A 16,663-nucleotide genomic window follows, 5' to 3' on the forward strand; every position below is an offset into this window, starting at 1 on the left:
TGAAGGAGTGCTTATTCACACACACAAACTCATACTCAAAGACCAAAAATAAAATTCTAATAATAAAAGTTATAGCAAGGAATTGTGGACACCCCAGGATGGAGGCTGGCTAATGAATCAAAGGAAGGGGGCATGTCTCCCACAATTCACCAGCACACCTCTTCTGCCAGCTATAAGAAATCAAAGGGGCACCTCCAATGCAATGGGTAACAAATTATAACACATCTTGAGGCTATTTGCCAGAACAAAGTACATCAACGGTGACTAACCTGTTTCTCTCAAGGGCAGGATGTGGTAAGACCCCTCACAGGTATAAATGCCTATGGTCAAAGCATCAATGTGTTCTGGTTAGGTGCAAGCAAGGATAGGGCCTCAGTTATAACACAATTTATTCCTCTTGGCTTAGAACATTATGTGATCTGTGGTTTCTTTCATCACAGTTAAGCAAATTCCATGGGAACCACAATGTCTGAACTAAGCCCCAGTCTGCCTGTGCTTTGACTTAATGTACTTCAGCACAGCCACACTGTGAAGACGCCATGCGAGTTATGCTTGGGCGGAAGACTTTTTCTTTCACAGCGCCATTTATAATGGGGCCGGTTGGCAGGCAAGTAGTCAAGAAAAAAAAAGTGCGAACAGACGTCCAGTAGCAAGCTTGAACTTTGAACGACTTCTCTGCGTCGCCGGCTGTGCCGCCACCGCCTCCTAGGAGGAGCAAACAACACCCAGCACTGCAACCAGGCGCCCCGCACTGGCCATTCCAGGGCTTCCTGCACCGGCCGTCTTAGGCGTCGGCGACCTCCTGTTGTCGCCTGAAGAGGGGGAGGACGGGAGGGCGGGAGAAATTCCTTCTTTCTCCTCCGACCTAGAGACTCGGGCACGGCAAGAGAAGAGTTATGTCGGACCGTCGACTCTGAACGAAGAATTTTAGGGGGAGTTAGACTTAGGCTACCTCCCTCCCCCACTAAAACTATTTAAGGAAAAGCGACATAAACTTAGCGTTGTATTAAGACCATAGATGGCTGCGTAAAGAGAGTTGAAGGGAGGCGAATTCGGGGTGGAGCAGAAAACACCACCGGGGGGGGGGGTCGGTTAAGGCTTTAGGAAATAAGCGCCGAACTACAGAGTGGCTTGCAAAGGGACTCCCGGGTATTCCGCAATTGTTTTTCCCTCCTCTCCTGCGCGCGAGCTAAACTTTTGCGGCGTCAAACTGAAACCAGGTGCTCTTGTGAAGTGGCGCAGGGGCTCCTTGCGAGAGGTGAGGACAAGCTTGGCGTTTCCTCTCTCCCAGCCCTCTTCCTCTCAAATCCCCCCCCCCCCCCGCCTTTCTTTCTCCGGCCTGCCTGCGATCTTAGCTCGCGGCTCCTTGGCTTTTCTTCCGCCCGCCCCGTTCCTGTGAGCTGGAGCGCCGAGGAGGCACGGTAGAAACACGTGAAAGCCAGAAGTGAAGGGGGAAAAACAAAACAAAACAAACGCGGAGTTCCAGCCAGTAGAGGCTTGGCAGCGAGGCTGCTGAGGAACAGGAGGGCGCAAAACCGAGGGGAAGAAGGTTTTCCTCCCGAAAGGGGCTCCTTTTCCCCACCCCTTTCCCTGGGTTCGTGGGGGAGTCTCTCGTCTCAGACGCTGACAGGTGCTCCTCCGAGCCCACAGCGGGTTCCCTCGCCCCCTTCGCTTCTCCCACCCCCCGCCGCCGCTTTCGCGAGGATTGTGGCGCCCTTGGGAAGCTGATCATGCTTTGAACCTTAGGAGAGGAGGAGGAGGGAGAAAACCCTGGAGACAGAGGAAAGAAAGACTGTAGCCGAGGAAAAAGTTTTGGATGGGATTATGTGGAAACTACCCTGCTCTTCTCCGCTGCCCGAGCAGGCTTGTTGCTGCTGCTGCTGCTGGTCTCTTCCCAGCGGTGCAGTCTTCACGGGCTGGTGGAGGTGGTGAGAACGACGACGCGGGGAGTACTTGAGCTGTCTGCAAGGACTTTGGCGCGTGTCTTGTGCGTTAGAGAGTTTCCACCCCAGCCTACCAAATGTTCCTCTTCGGGATCTTCTCGCTGACACTTGTTCTGGTCAGCCAAAGACCGGGAGTCCACGCCGAATCAAATCTGAGCAGCAAGTTCCACTTCTCCAGCGCTAAAGAGCAAAACGGTAGGGAGGGCTTTCTGCGTGGGGTGGTGTGTTCTTGTGCTTTCTCGGAAGGTACACAAAAGAGTCGGAAGGTACACAAAAGAGTCGGAGCAATCGGTGCTGGGGAAGGAGGAGTCGCGGAGGCAGGAAGGATTTTCCTTCCCTTCTGCTTTTTACAGAGCCTCGGGGGTTGGGCTGGTGGTGGAGCCTCTGGTTCATTTTTTAAAGGCTGCGAAACTCCAGCCTGTGTCAGCCCCGGGCGGGCGCTTCTGTAAAGATCTCCGTTGAAACGCGCAACCTGGGCGGGATAAAAATCGCTCCCTTCACCAGGGTGAGCCTTAAAGATCGAAGCTAAAATGAATGGAACTTGGCAGGTCCGGCTTCACGGTGTGTTTTGTCACTCCAGGAAACTTGTCAGTCTCGTAAACTGAAACGGGATAGCTAAAAGGGCGCCAATTAAGAAGCCAGAAATAGGAAATAGATTAGGTCTCTTTCTTTCTCCCCTTCCCTCACTCTGAGTTTTTGCATGGGGGTGGGGGTGGTATTATGATGTGTCCAATCTAATCACCCATTTTGTCGCCTCCATAAGTTTGCCACTGTGTAGTGTAGGTTAATGGAGGATGAGTTCTGTTTTCAATACACTGGGAAAAAAGCTGATATTCATAGGAACTGTGTGTATCACTTCAAAAAAAAGGTTTCAAGTGTACCTGAAATGTTTAGAAACTCTCAATTTAGGCTCCCTTGGGTTGGGCTGGGCAGTCTTGGAGAAAGACTCCTTTCATGCATAGGGCAGTTTATGGGTGTGTAATTTTCTTACCCTCCGAATGCCATATGATTTACATTATTTAGATTTTTAAAGACTTTTCTCTTTGATCTTCTATTACAAAGTCATTTAAAGGAACACTTTGCAAACATAAATATTATATGCCACATGAAACCACACCATGAATAGAGGCTGCCTAAATTTAGGCTATTAAACACCCTGTTTTCCAGTGGTGGACTAATGTAAGGGGAAAATGTTTCAGTAGTTTCCTTCTGAGCCAGAAAGATGTGATTTCATCTCTACACAAACTAGCCAAACAGGCATAAACAAGAGGCAAAGATAAATAAATCAATCTTAAAATTGAAGTAGGAAAAAATGAATACAGGGCTGAATGAAGGTTTCCTTTGAACACATTAGGACATTAGAGCCCTGTATTTTCTGGGGGGGGGGGGATCTTCCTTAATATATATTAAATATTTTATGCCAGAGAAAGAGAAATAGGCTGCTCCTCTTGATGGAAGTTTCTCATTAGCACCTGCAGATATCAAGAGACTATTGGTCAAAACCAGTTCAATCCTTAGCTAGGCTATTGCAGAAATCTGGGGAAACTGATGAAAAGAATCAGGAACTGACATTAATATCTATTGAAAGTTGACCATAGTAAATTGTCCTTAACCAGAGGAAGGTACCTATCTTCTGTGTTTCTTTCATCTGCTAAATTTGGGGGAGGGAGCGACAGTAGTTTGGTTTTGGGGAATGAAGATTAGAATTTCATCATTTGTCTGTTATAAAAATTACTGGAATACTGTACATGCTGAAACTCTAATCCTACTAACTGAACTTAGTAGTAGGTACAATTCTTAGATGGAACAATAATTGCCGTCAGTATTTTACCCTTGCTGTCACATTTTACACAAAATAGGGATTATTGTTGGTTTAATTTGTAACCTGTAATTCCCTAAGGAAGCTACAGTTTGCATGTGTGTACTTATGGTGTTTTCTCATCTATCTATCTATCTATCTATCTATCTATCTATCTATCTATCTATCTATCTATCTATCCATCCATCCATCCATCCATCCATCCATCCATCCATCCATCTACACACCACACTCTCGAAAATGTCCAAAGATACTTCACCAGAAGAGCCCTTCACTCTTCTACCCGAAACAGGATTCCCTACGAAACTATCCTTACAATCCTGGGTCTTGAAAACTTAGAACTAGGATGCCTTAAACATGATCTAAGTATTGCCCATAAGATCATATGCTGCAATGTCCTGCCTATCAAAGACTACTTTAGCTTCAACCACAACAACACAAGAGCACACAACAGATTCAAGCTTAATATTAACCGCTCCAAACTTGACTGTAAAAAATACGACTTTAGTAATCAAGTTGTTGAAGCATGGAACTCATTACCGGACTCCGTAGTATCATCCCCTAACCCCCAACACTTTACCCTTAGACTATCCACGGTTGACCTCTCCAGATTCCTAAGAGGTCAGTAAGGGGCGTACAAAAGCGCACTAGAGTGCCTTCCGTCCCCTGTCCTATAGTTTCTCCTATATCTCCTATATCTTCTCTACTATATCTCTATAAGCTTCATTGTATATTATTGTGTATTGGACTAGATAGATAGATAGATAGATAGATAGATAGATAGATAGATAGATAGATAGATAGATAGATAGATAGATAGATAGATAGATAGAGCCTTATCAGGAATGAAGGAATGATAAAACTATTTCAAAGAACTATTGTGGCTTAAATGCATTAACAAATGTATTAGGCTAGATTTATAGAAACATTAAGTCATACTGTGGTTTTGTTCTTCATGGAACCGCTACTGTGACTTGTAAATCGTGAATAGTGATTTAGTGTTGTGGGAACCTAGCAGCCAATTGTATGAGTTTGTACAATAGTGGTAATCTATAGTTAATTTAACTATAATTTACTAAATCTGATTGGACTTCACATTACAGTATAAATTAACCTCACTGATTTTCTTTACACAACAGATTAAGTCAGAGATCACACAACTACTTTTTAAGTAATCCAGTTGAACTGCCAGTCAATAGAATAGCATTGCTCTGGGTAGTGATTTTCAGTTGATATGAAATTGAATTTTGTTCATGTACAAATTCTGTTTGCATAATTAAATATGGGAATGCAGTTATTTTACCAAAGGTTTGTCAGGATTTTCTTAAATCTCTTTAAGATCAGTCATGATAAAACAACATTAATCCCGTTTTATAATTATACTGATTGTCAGTCAAGTTGTATACCTGCATTGTATATTTCTTTTATTATGGTTCTTTTTTTCTTCAATAGTGATGTGCTGTGCTACAGTCCCCACAGAAAATGTACTTTAAAGAGGTGCAGACACAGTATATTTGTTGGCATCTTCTTAAAAAAAACCTGCATGTTTTCCTGGTCACACATGGTATCAATGGAATCTCAGAAAAATATGTGTTGCGTAGGATAAGGAGGTGCTGAAAATGTACCCATGTCTACTCTGGAGTATCTTGCTGCAATTTGCTGGTGCTTTCTTAATCCCAGATATAGTACGGAATATGTGACCGGTGTGATATGCATGCCACAGCCCTTCAAAGCCCTTTTTTATGATTGGATATGCTGCATATCCCTATTTGTCACATAGGCATATTTTTAAATCTAAAATTCAAAGAAAAAATGGGCATTGAATATGATATACATAAAATATAGTGTGGTGAGATGATTAGAATGCTAGATTAAGAGCTGGAAGACTCAGTTTCTAAATCTACTCTCAGCCATCCAAATTTACAGCCTTTTCAAGTGCTACATACACTGCTTTAAATTCCTGAATGAAAAGTGGGATATAAAATAAATATGTATGGAATTTCATTCATCTTGGCTGAGCTAGTTTTAACCTGCTATAATTAGAGTGATGCTTTTTGTCTGCTGCATACAGTATTAACCATTTTTATGTGTGAATTAGCAACATGATACACAGCATGCGATTGCCAGTAAAAAGGTTTTCTGTGGGGGGCACATTAATGTATATAGTTGTACAGTATTATTAATGTCAGATTTGCTTATTTATTTATTTATTTATTTATTTATTTAAGGCCTTCTAGTTCAGTTATTGCCTTATTTACTTGGAAGCACACTCTACTGAATTTGTGCATTTTTTCTGGAGAAAGTATGCCCAGAATGAAAGCTATAGAGTCAGATCTTAATTTAATAGTAGATATAAATGGCATATGGAAAGCTGTCAAATGAAACTGCTTCACCTTGGCATTGCTAAGAGTGATTGAATTCAGCAGGCCCTCTTCTAAATGATATGATTTTGTTTTGGATGTTGCCCAGTTTTTGTTTTCATTATTGTCTTTTATTGTTCTGTATGTTTTTATCAGTGAACTGCCCATAGTTACGGCGAATAATATAAATATTTAATATAAAATTAAGTAAGTAGGACTAATTTAGTCACTCAAGCAGAGGCTTTTCATATTGTCTGCAATTGCAGCCTTTTAACTGAAGGTTTAGGGGATGCGGTGTCTCAGTGGTTAAGACGTTGAGCTTGTTGATCAAAAGGTCGGCAGTTCAGCGGTTCGAATCCCTAGTGCTGCGTAACAGAGTGAGCTCCCATTACTTGTTCCAGCTTCTGCCAACCTAGCAGTTTGAAAGCACATAACAATGCAAGTAGAAAAATAGGGATCGCCTTTGGTGGGAAGGTAACAATGTTCCGTGTGTCTTTGGTGTTTTGTAATGACCACAGACACATCTTTGGACAGCGCTGGCTCTTTCGCTTTGAAACGGAGATGTACACCACCTCCTAGTGTCAGGAATGACTAGCATGTATGTGTGAAGGAAACCTTTTCCTTTACCATTAACAGAAGGTGTTTGGATATGATGTACTGTTTGAGTTAATGTTTTCCCCCAAATTCCTTTTCTTTCCTACACAATATTGTTAATAACTGTCTGGAATATTTAAAAGTGTTTGCAAATATTATTTTTACAGAAACACTGTAAAAAAGATGAATACAATGCTAAACCATGGCCCTACAGCAATGTACATTGAAAAGGAAACGATGATTTGGAAAGTTCATAGGCTTTTTTTGTTTGACTCTAATTGCAGCATGTTACTATTTTATCTTGATTTTCAAAGTGTGTATGTGATTTTTTAAAAAAAGGATTAACATTTCTGTGGAATAAAACATGATGGTTTTGTTTCAGTGCTCTGCTGTCTCACCTATCTATAAGATACTTTAGAATCATCTTATTTGGCATGTCATAGCTTAAGAACGTCATGATAGTGGTCCTATACCTATTAAACTCTCTGTCTAAGAAATGAATATATTGAAGGAACAATATAAATTATATTAATCTCTCCCTCTTTTAATATTCATTGATCATGATTTTATGAATCAGTGTTTAGCTATATGGTTCAGTTTTAACTAGGTGTAATAAGATTTTCAAAAATTATTTTTGAGTCTTAGATTTGCCCTTAAGGGATAGCTGCTCTCCAAAAGATTGTGGATAAATCAGTTAATGTAGTTAAAATCAATTAATATTCAGGTCAGTATCTGAACTGTTTATTCAAAAATATTTGAGGGTTGCCATACTATCTGGCAGAGTCAGCATGCTCCAAGTCCCACTCATTAAAAATGTCACCTAACAGGTTCCAGAAAGCAACCCTCCCCTGTTATGGCTCCTGCCCTATAGAATGTCATTCCTCCCAAGATTTGTACAACCTCCATCATGGCTTGTTTAAACAAATCCTTAAAACTTGGTTCTATTTACTATCTTATAATGAATGGTAGATTCCTTGATTTTTGTGATGCTGCTTAAAACAGTACAACTTGATATCCTCTAGAAATCTATGTTACCTTGAAATTCTTGGAGTTGTAATTTAAGATATTTTGTAAGCTAGCCAAGTGTACTACAAGCTTCAGTGTTGGTGGATTGAAATAAAAGTATTGAACTTGAAGTTAAGATTACCAAAGGTATTCTGTCTTATAAAGATACTGACAGGGTAGTTGGCTTGAGAAAGTCTACATTTAAAACTGCTATGTTGTTTACATCATAATGGATTAATTCCTTGTTTTGCAAAATATTAATACTGTACATAAGGCTCAGTTTTGTGTGAAATAGTTTGATTAATAGTTTCAGGGATTTAAGAAACCTAACTCTATAAGAATGTAATGATAACTTAATAATCCTGAAATGGCAAAATAAAACAGAGTATAAAAACGAAGGTTTATTTTGGAATAACATCAATTAGTGAAGTTTGAAGTCCTTAGGAAAAAAAGACAAAGCAATGTATCGATTTTTGTGTAATAACCATATCACAAGCATGTTTATGAACATTTGCTGCTAACAGAGGCTCGTCATCTTCTCTTGGAAAAATATAATTCAAGGTGATAATGATGAAGATGAAAATGATGGTGATGATGATGTTATCCATTCAGTTGAATCTGATTCTTGGCCAGTTCTCCCCACAACTTGCACTAACGATTTCTTGGAGTTTTTCTATTCTTTAGCTAGTGTCAGCTTTAATGATGTCTAGCAACTGTGTTTTTTGACCACCTGATGATTTATAATAATACCGTTTATTTATAATGCCCCTTTACCAAAGGGCATAACAACAGGTCATATACGGTTTATGAGACAGACAGTAATACTTAAAGATATCCCCTCCCTTCCCCACATCCCACAATTCCCCGCATCCCACAATGTACAATTGATAAAGCTCTATATAATTGATAAAGACAGATAGACTGTTTTAAAAATTAAATCAGTTAACAATCACAAGTCCAGGATATAGAATGTTGCTCCCCCCCCCCATGGCCAGGGAGCAAATACAGAGATAGTCCTGCCTAAAGGGAAATGTCCTTCCTGAGTTGGTCGGTGATGTAATGAGTCTAAAATGGGCCTCAATGTTATGTCCATGGTAAGATGGTAAGATGTAAAACCGCTGTGATGATAAAAAAACAACAGTCTAGCAAGGGGGATCACTATTGTACTTATAACAGTTTGCAGCAATGTCAGATTACAGTTTACAATTGTTCACCATTAATGAATATTAGATAATGGATTATTACTCTGTTCTCAAATTCGGTGACGGTCTTGATCTTTCCTCACACTGGGAGATTAATCATTTCTCAGTGTTACTCTCCACGACCTCTCCGCCAGGAGCTCTTACCTGCTGGCCTGGCAGCGTGTTCTCCCCCTCTTTGCAAACACGTTCTGTCCATACACCCGCACTGACCACTCCCACTCATTGATTTGGCAGTGGCAACTCTTCTGAGGCCAAACTCTTCTGTTCTCACCAGTACTCCTCAAATGCACGCAGTCCCTCCCGGCAGCCTCTTCACCGCCGCCATCTTCTGCCCCTCCAACTCCGAAACCATCACAAACACAGCTCTTACTCTTGCTAGACCTTCATAGCTTGTCCACTTGATCAACTTGGTCCTTAAAGCACAAGGAATGCCCCCAGTGTTGATGGAACCGTGGGCAAGGGCTTTTACTGCTAACTCTTCCAAATATATTGCTTTCTCCAGTGATTTTTAAAATTTATTTAATTTATTTATTTATTTATTTTGTCCAATACACAATAATACACAATGGAGGTTATAGAGGATATAGTAGAGAAGAAATCTGAGATATAGGAGAGACTATAGAACAGGGGAGGGAAGACGCTCTAGCGCGCTTGTGTACGCCCCTTACTGACCTTTTAGGAATCTGGTGAGGTCAACCGTGGATAGTCTAAGGGTAAAATGTTGGGGGTTAGGGGAGGATACTACAGAGTCTACAGAGCTATATTCTAGGATGGGTCTGGCGAAAGTTTTGTAAGCTCTGGTAAGTAGTGAGATTTCCAGAGCAGAAGCTACATAGGATTAGATTAACAACTCTTGAGGTCTTCTTAGCGATGTTGTTGCAGTGGGCTATGGCACTTAGATTAGTTATTAGTATTCCGAGGGCCTGGCCTGAGTGGGGATTATCTGTGACAATTTGTTTATTAAATTTGTATTTGAAGTTTTGATTCTTTTTGCCGATGTGTAGGACAGAGCATTTGCTGGTTGAGATTTGGAGTTGCCATGTGTTGGATCAGTCAGAAACCGAGTCTAGGACTTTTTGTAGAGTAGTTGTGTTATCAGTGGTGTTGAAGAGTTTTACATCATCTGCAAAAAGAACACAGTTGCTTGTGATAAGATTGCAAAGGTCGTTGATGCAGAGAATGAAGAGCGTAGGTCCCAGTACGCTACCTTGGGGGACATCGCTTTTAACAGGGATGGGTGTGGATATGGAGCTTCCTATTTTGACCACTTGTTGCCTGTTTGACAGGAATGCAGTAATCCAGTGTGGAGGGATCCTGAGATGCCATAGGATTTAAATTTCAGAAGTAGTTTGTTGTGGACCACTGAATCAAAGGCTTTGGAGAAGTCAATATAAATTGCATATATAGATTTTCCTTGATCAAGGTGAGTTGTCCATATGTTTTTATAGTGGAGGAGCTGTAGATTGCAGGATAGTTTTTTTCTGAATCCAAATCGTTTGTTAGAGAGCAGATTATTAGTTTCTAGGTGGAGAGTAATTGATTGGTTTATAATTGATTCCATAACTTTATATGGGACTCAGCATAGTGATATTGGTCTGTAGTTATCGACAAGAGAGGGGTCTCCTTTTATGAAGATGGGGATGACCATTGCTTTCGACCATAGCTTAGGAAGTGTGCTGGTACTGAAGGATTTTTTGAAAAGTATGCTTAGTGGTCCAGCTATAGCAGAAGAGAGCTTTTTTAGGAAGTATGCATATAGATCATCTGGTCCAACTGATAGGGAAGGTTTAAGGTTGCGTAATGCTTTTTCAACATGGTCTTCAGTGAAGTCTATTTGGGTTAAGTCATTGAGAGAGTTTGAGGTGTGAGTGATGAATTTGGGGGATGAGCCGTTGCTGTTGACAAAGACAGAGCCAAAGAATGAATTGAGAAGGTTAGCTTTGGATGAATCATCATGGTATTCTTTGTTGTTGGGTCCTTTGAGAGGTGGGATAGGTCTAGAGTCCTTGAGTTTGTTGTTGACAAAGTTGTAGAAGGCACGATTGGATTTGGTGTGAAGGAGGTTTTCCTCTTGTATGCTGTGGTAGTTGAGACATTCTGCTTTTATTTGTTTGCATATGCTTTTATAACGGCTTTTGAAGTTTACTACTTGTCCTTTTTTGTTTTTACGCCAGAGAGATTTTTTAAATTGTAATTTTCTTATTGAGATGGGGAGGTTATTTTTCTTGGTTGAGGCAGATGCAAATGGTACGTAAAGTCTGATGATTATTTTCATCTCAAGCAAGAATGTGTTGTAGAGGTAATCCATAGAGTTGCAGTTAGAGAATAAAGTTTGCCAGTTTAATGTTGAAAGATGGGCATCAATGAGTTCGTAGTTCACTTTTTTGAAGTTGAATTTCAAAGTCGTGTTATTTGGGTGGATCTTGGTGTGGCTTAGGTTGAGACTGAAGTTTTTCCTGCTGCGGTCACTGTTGGAAAAAGGTTCTTTTATTTGTAAGCCATATATTGTACTTTTGCTGTTGCAGAAGATGAGATCCAGACAGTTATCTAATCTAGTATTTCCACTTACTAGTTGGTCAAGTCCCAGACTGGTGACTGTGTTATATATAGTAGAGTGGATAGTTCCGTGCTATATTCATTTAATGTCCAGTTAATGTGTGGTATGTTGAGGTCACCAAGGAATGATGGGGTGTGGGCAGTGGGTAGCCCATGTTACTAGTGCTGATTTATTTATTTATAAATTAGATTTGTATGCCGCCCCTCTCCGCAGACTCGGGGCGGCTAACAACAGTAAAAAAGACAATATAAACAAATCTAATATTAAAAGTAATTTAAAAAAAACCCAATTTAAGAAAAACCAATCATACATACAGATATACCATGCATAAATTTTATAAGCCTAGGGGGAAGGGAATAATTTGTTTGCATGTGTGATGTCATAGTCAGGAGCTCTGTAGCAGAGTAAGAAACGAATTGTGGTATTTAGGGATAGATCACAGACAATAGTTTCAGGGAGTAATAGATCCTGTGCAACTTTGATGTTTTTTAGGTTTAGAGATTTTTTGTAAAATATAGCTACCCTGCCTCTTCTACGGGATTCATGATCATAACGAGAGACAAGATAGTTCCTTGTTGTAATAATGGAGTATGGGTAGGATACATTAAATCATGTTTCACAGACAAAGATAATATCAAAGACTGTGGAGTCAAGAAGGAGGAGGAATTCTGACAACTTATTGACTATGCTTCTAGCATTTAATAATTTGCATTTGAGATTGGTTTTGTGTTGGGAGTAGGTTTTGGGTTGGTTAGAGGTAGTAAGAGGTGCACTTTCCTAGTATTTGTTTGTGGTGTTAGGGATGACATTTTGTTTTTGTTGTTGTAGTTCTGGTTGTTAGGTGTCAATTTGTTGTTGTGAGATGGTCGATTGGAAGAAGTAGGGTGGTTGTTGAGAGATGTTAGGCTGGAATATGTAGGGAGGATTGTGGGTCCTGGATTTGATGCATTCTGTGCAAACGTTGATATATAAGTTAGTTTCACCCAGGTCAAGGCGTCTCTTTAGTTCCGCCCTTAGTTCACAGGAGCAGATGCGTTGAAGTAGCGAAAGGTCTGGTCTGGATTTGACTTTGTTGAAACTGATGTTGTTTCTGGCTATGTGATTAATGGTCTTGATAAAAAGCTGTTTTGCAGGTTCATTTTTGCAGACAACTCTGCAGAATCGTGGTGCCGCTGTGCCATCACTGAACTTGTGCTCTGGTCTATTTCTGGAAACTTCTAATATATCTTCTGGGGTGAATGATTGAGAGAGTGATTGTTGTTGATGGTTAATGTTCTGTATTATTTATTTATTTATTTATTTATTCATTCATTCATTCATTCATTCATTCGTTTTGTTTTGTTTTGTTTGGTTTGGTTTGGTTTGATTTGATTTGTATGCCGCCCCTCTCCGTAGACTCGGGGCGGCTCACAACACAATAAAACAATTTATAACAAATGTAATAATTGATGAGGGCATGAATGACTGTGAGCAGTGACTCCTGGTCCAGATAGGGCTGCAACTGGTGCACCAGGCGAACCTGGGCAAATGTCCCCTTTGCCACAGCTGAAAGATGGTTCTCTCATGTGAGCTGTGGATCGAGGAGGATGCCCAAGTTGCGGACCCTCTCTGAGGGGGTCAATAATCCCCCCCCAGGGTTATGGACAGACAGATGGAATTGTCCTTGGGAGGCAGAACCCACAGCCACTCCGTCTTATCCGGGTTGAGTTTGAGTCTATTGACAACAATCCAGACCCCAACAGCCTCCAGGCACTGGCACATCACTTCCACTGCTTCGTTGACTGAACATGGGGTGGAGATGTACAACTGGGTATCATCTGCATACTAATGATACCTCACCCCATGCCTCTGGATCATCTCACCCAGCGGTTTCATGTAGATATTGAATAGCAGGGGGGAGAGGTCCGACCCCTGAGGTACCCCACAAGGGAGTGACCTTGAGGTCGACCTCTGTCCCCCCCACTAACACCGATTGCAACCGACCGGAGAGGTAGGAGGAGAACCACTGAAGAACAGTGCCTCCCACTCCCAACCCTCCAGCCGGCGCAGAAGGATACCATGGTCGATGGTATCGAAAGCTGCTGAGAGGTCAAGAAGCACCAGGACAGAGGATAAACCTCTGTCCCGGGCCCGCCTGAGATCATCAATCAACACGACCAAAGCAGTTTCCGTGCTGTAACTGGGCCTGAATCCTGACTGTTGAGGGCCTAGATAATCGGCTTCTTCCAAGGACTGTTGGAGTTGGAGTGCCACCACCTTCTCAACAACCTTCACCATAAAGGGAAGGTTGGAGACTGGCCGATAGTTGTTAAGAATGGCTGGGTCCAGGGAAGGCTTTTTGAGGAGGGGGCGCACAAGTGCCTCCTTGTAGGGATCCGGAAAGGACCCCCTCCCCAAAGAAGCGTTGACAATCTCCTGGACCCAGCTCCGTGTCACCTCCCTGCTGGCGGAAACCAGCCAGGAGAGACACTGATCCAGTAAGCAGGTGGCGGAACTCACAGCTCCAATGGCCTTGTCCACTTCATCAGGTGTCCCCAGATCAAACTCCTCCCAGACAGGTGGACAAGTACAGGTCCTAGTCACCTCGACTGACTCGTCAGCAAAAAATGTATTAAAATCCTCAGCATGTTGTTATATAAGGTTCGTCATTTTCTTCAAGGCCGAAGAGGATGGCATTTCGGCGTTTTTGTTCTCTCTCCATTGCATCTTTGACAAGAGTAGGGATGTCTGGAGAAGAATTGAACTATCTTTGTGTTATGGATGGTGGTTGAGGTAGAAGTTGAGGTGTAGGCTGGTGGAGGTGGAGTGGTAGAGGAAATTGGTTTAGCGTTTAACAGTAACTAAATATTATTTCCATGGATAGTAGGCATGGTTCTGTGTTTTCAATGAATGTTTGATGTGTTTGGGAGGTTGTTTTCAATGTATTTATATCTTCAGAAATGCTATTGAGGATCTCTAATTTTGTTTTCAGTGTATTGATATCTTCAGAAATGCTATTGAGGGTCTCTAATTTTGGGGCACAGGTAGAACACATATGATATGGCCAAAGTTTGTGATTTTTGCCTTATAGTAACATTTCTGGCATTATGTACATTGATATATTGTGGCTGGATTATATAAGGATCTGAGGAAGACTGTTTTATGACCAAAGACACTATGGCCATGATGGTGAATCTATGGCACATGAAGCCATATCTGCCAGCACACATGTGCCTGCTGGCCAGCTTTTTTTAGACTGATGCGGAGGCTCTAGGGGAGGCTGTTTTAGGCTTCCAGAGGACCTCTGGGTGGGTATTTTAACAAAGCCTCTGGAGCCTGGGGAGGGCAAAAAACCAGGCCTATCGGGCCCATCAGAAGTCAGGAAAAGGGGGAGCAGGGGAACGGGAAGGTTTAGTACGCGCATGCATTGGGCAAGACAAAACAGGGGGGTCGCACACACAGGGGCAGGGGCATTGAATTATAGATTTATTTATTTATTAGACTTTTATGCTGCCCGATGTGGGCATTCGTGCACATGCAATAGTATGCACACACACACTTTCGGCACCCAAGGGGAAAAAAGGTCTGCCTTTTGATTTTGAATTCTAAAATTCTGAAATTGTGATTTCTGAGACTGAGGATGATGGATCTACAGTAGCCATTTCCAGTAACTTTAGTTCATTCTGAGTAATATGTATTGTTTATTTACCATTATGTTTATAGCTTCTGTTTTGGAATCATTTTCATTTTAAGAATTTCTAAAAACTTGTATTAAATTTATCACACTGAGTCAAAGGTTTTCTGGCAAACCTTTTTTCCCCCTTAAAGATTTATATTGCTTGTAAGTTTAGGATTGCATAAAAGCAGAAGCTAAACAGGGCATACCTTAGCCCTGCCAGATCATTATGATTTATAAAAGTTGGCTTAAAGTTTACTATGTTATGTGGGCAATAAACTCTGGTAAAATAATGGGAGTTAGTTTAGTCTAAATATGATAACAGATTATCTCCCTCTTCATTTCAATTCAGTTTCCTGCCTTCATTGAGGTGTATTTAGCATTTAAAGATAGAAAGAATACATCCAACTACTAGTATAATTATATCCAATTGCAACAGTAATATTAAATAAAATATTAAACAAAATATTAAACAAAAATTATATTACTTCCATTTTCAATAGCCTGCTTCTTTATGGTACAAAACTTACAAACAGAAAATCAGATTGACCCTGATACAAAATTGAAAAGGTTTGTTGAAGAAATTCAGTTTAAATACATTAAACATCAGCCAAAGTGGCTTTAGCTATATCTTTATAGTTGAATAAGATATATTGCTAGTACAGTCTTTGAATATAAATAAAACATATGTTATTATGCTCCATTTAATGGCAACTTTTATTCCTCCAGAGGGAACATGAGATAGGTTGGGAAATGGTAACTGATTCTAGCATTAAAACAGTAGTGTTGGAGGTCTGAATTTAATTTCAGAGCAGAAAAAGATGAAGTCTACACAAGCATTTTGTAAGTATCATATCAATGCATATTTCAGGAAACGTAATGCAGCAAAAATGCTAGGAATGTGGCTGTTGAAAGTTGAATGTCAACTGAGAACATTTTTAAGCACTGTAAATGTATATCTTGCCAGCAAATTCAGTGACTCATAGTGGGTGGCAAACTTTTCTGTATTTGTAAAGATAAGTAAATAGTACTTTGAATTATGTCATGTAAAAAAGAGGAATTGATAATATACAACTAAGTTTCTTAATTTCTGGGCTTCCTCTCCTCAGAATTTTTTGTGTTCAGCAGGCCAGCTAATTTCATTTGTCTAAAATGCTTAGTAATGCAGTGAAAAGGTTAATATTTATGTAAAATTATATCAAATTTCTTTGTGCATCAGATTTGTGACTATAAATATTGGTTCACATCATAAGGCTTCTCGATAGGTTAACTGAGAAATGCATATGAGGATTTTTACACAAATAGTCCTTAACAATCCCATGATGTGCTTTATGATTGCATTGTTTAGCGATGACATTCCAGTCTAAATTACCATTGTTAAGCAAGGACCATCTGTAATATAGGTGTTCATCGCTTACTGACCACTTATTCAATGACCAAAGTTATGGCAGCCCCGAAGAAGAAGACTTACAGTTGGTTCTCAAAGTTGCATCCATCATAGCATCCCCACAATTACATTATTTTGATA

The 16,663-nt window shown here is 40.6% G+C and overlaps 1 protein-coding gene across 1 annotated transcript in view; it reads left to right on the forward strand.

Annotated features, from left to right (window-relative positions):
* The first annotated feature begins 550 nt into the window (after window positions 1-550).
* Window positions 551-16,663, forward strand: part of PDGFC (platelet derived growth factor C) — a 162,943-nt gene continuing 146,830 nt past the window's right edge. The window contains exon 1 of the mRNA XM_070757301.1: window positions 551-2,138. Within this exon, the coding sequence (XP_070613402.1) occupies window positions 2,021-2,138 (118 nt within the window). The 5' untranslated portion in view covers window positions 551-2,020. The remainder of the gene's footprint in view (window positions 2,139-16,663) is intronic.

This window comes from Erythrolamprus reginae, chromosome 7, assembly GCF_031021105.1.
Source record: "Erythrolamprus reginae isolate rEryReg1 chromosome 7, rEryReg1.hap1, whole genome shotgun sequence".
In the NCBI taxonomy this organism is placed as follows: Eukaryota; Metazoa; Chordata; class Lepidosauria; order Squamata; family Dipsadidae; genus Erythrolamprus; species Erythrolamprus reginae.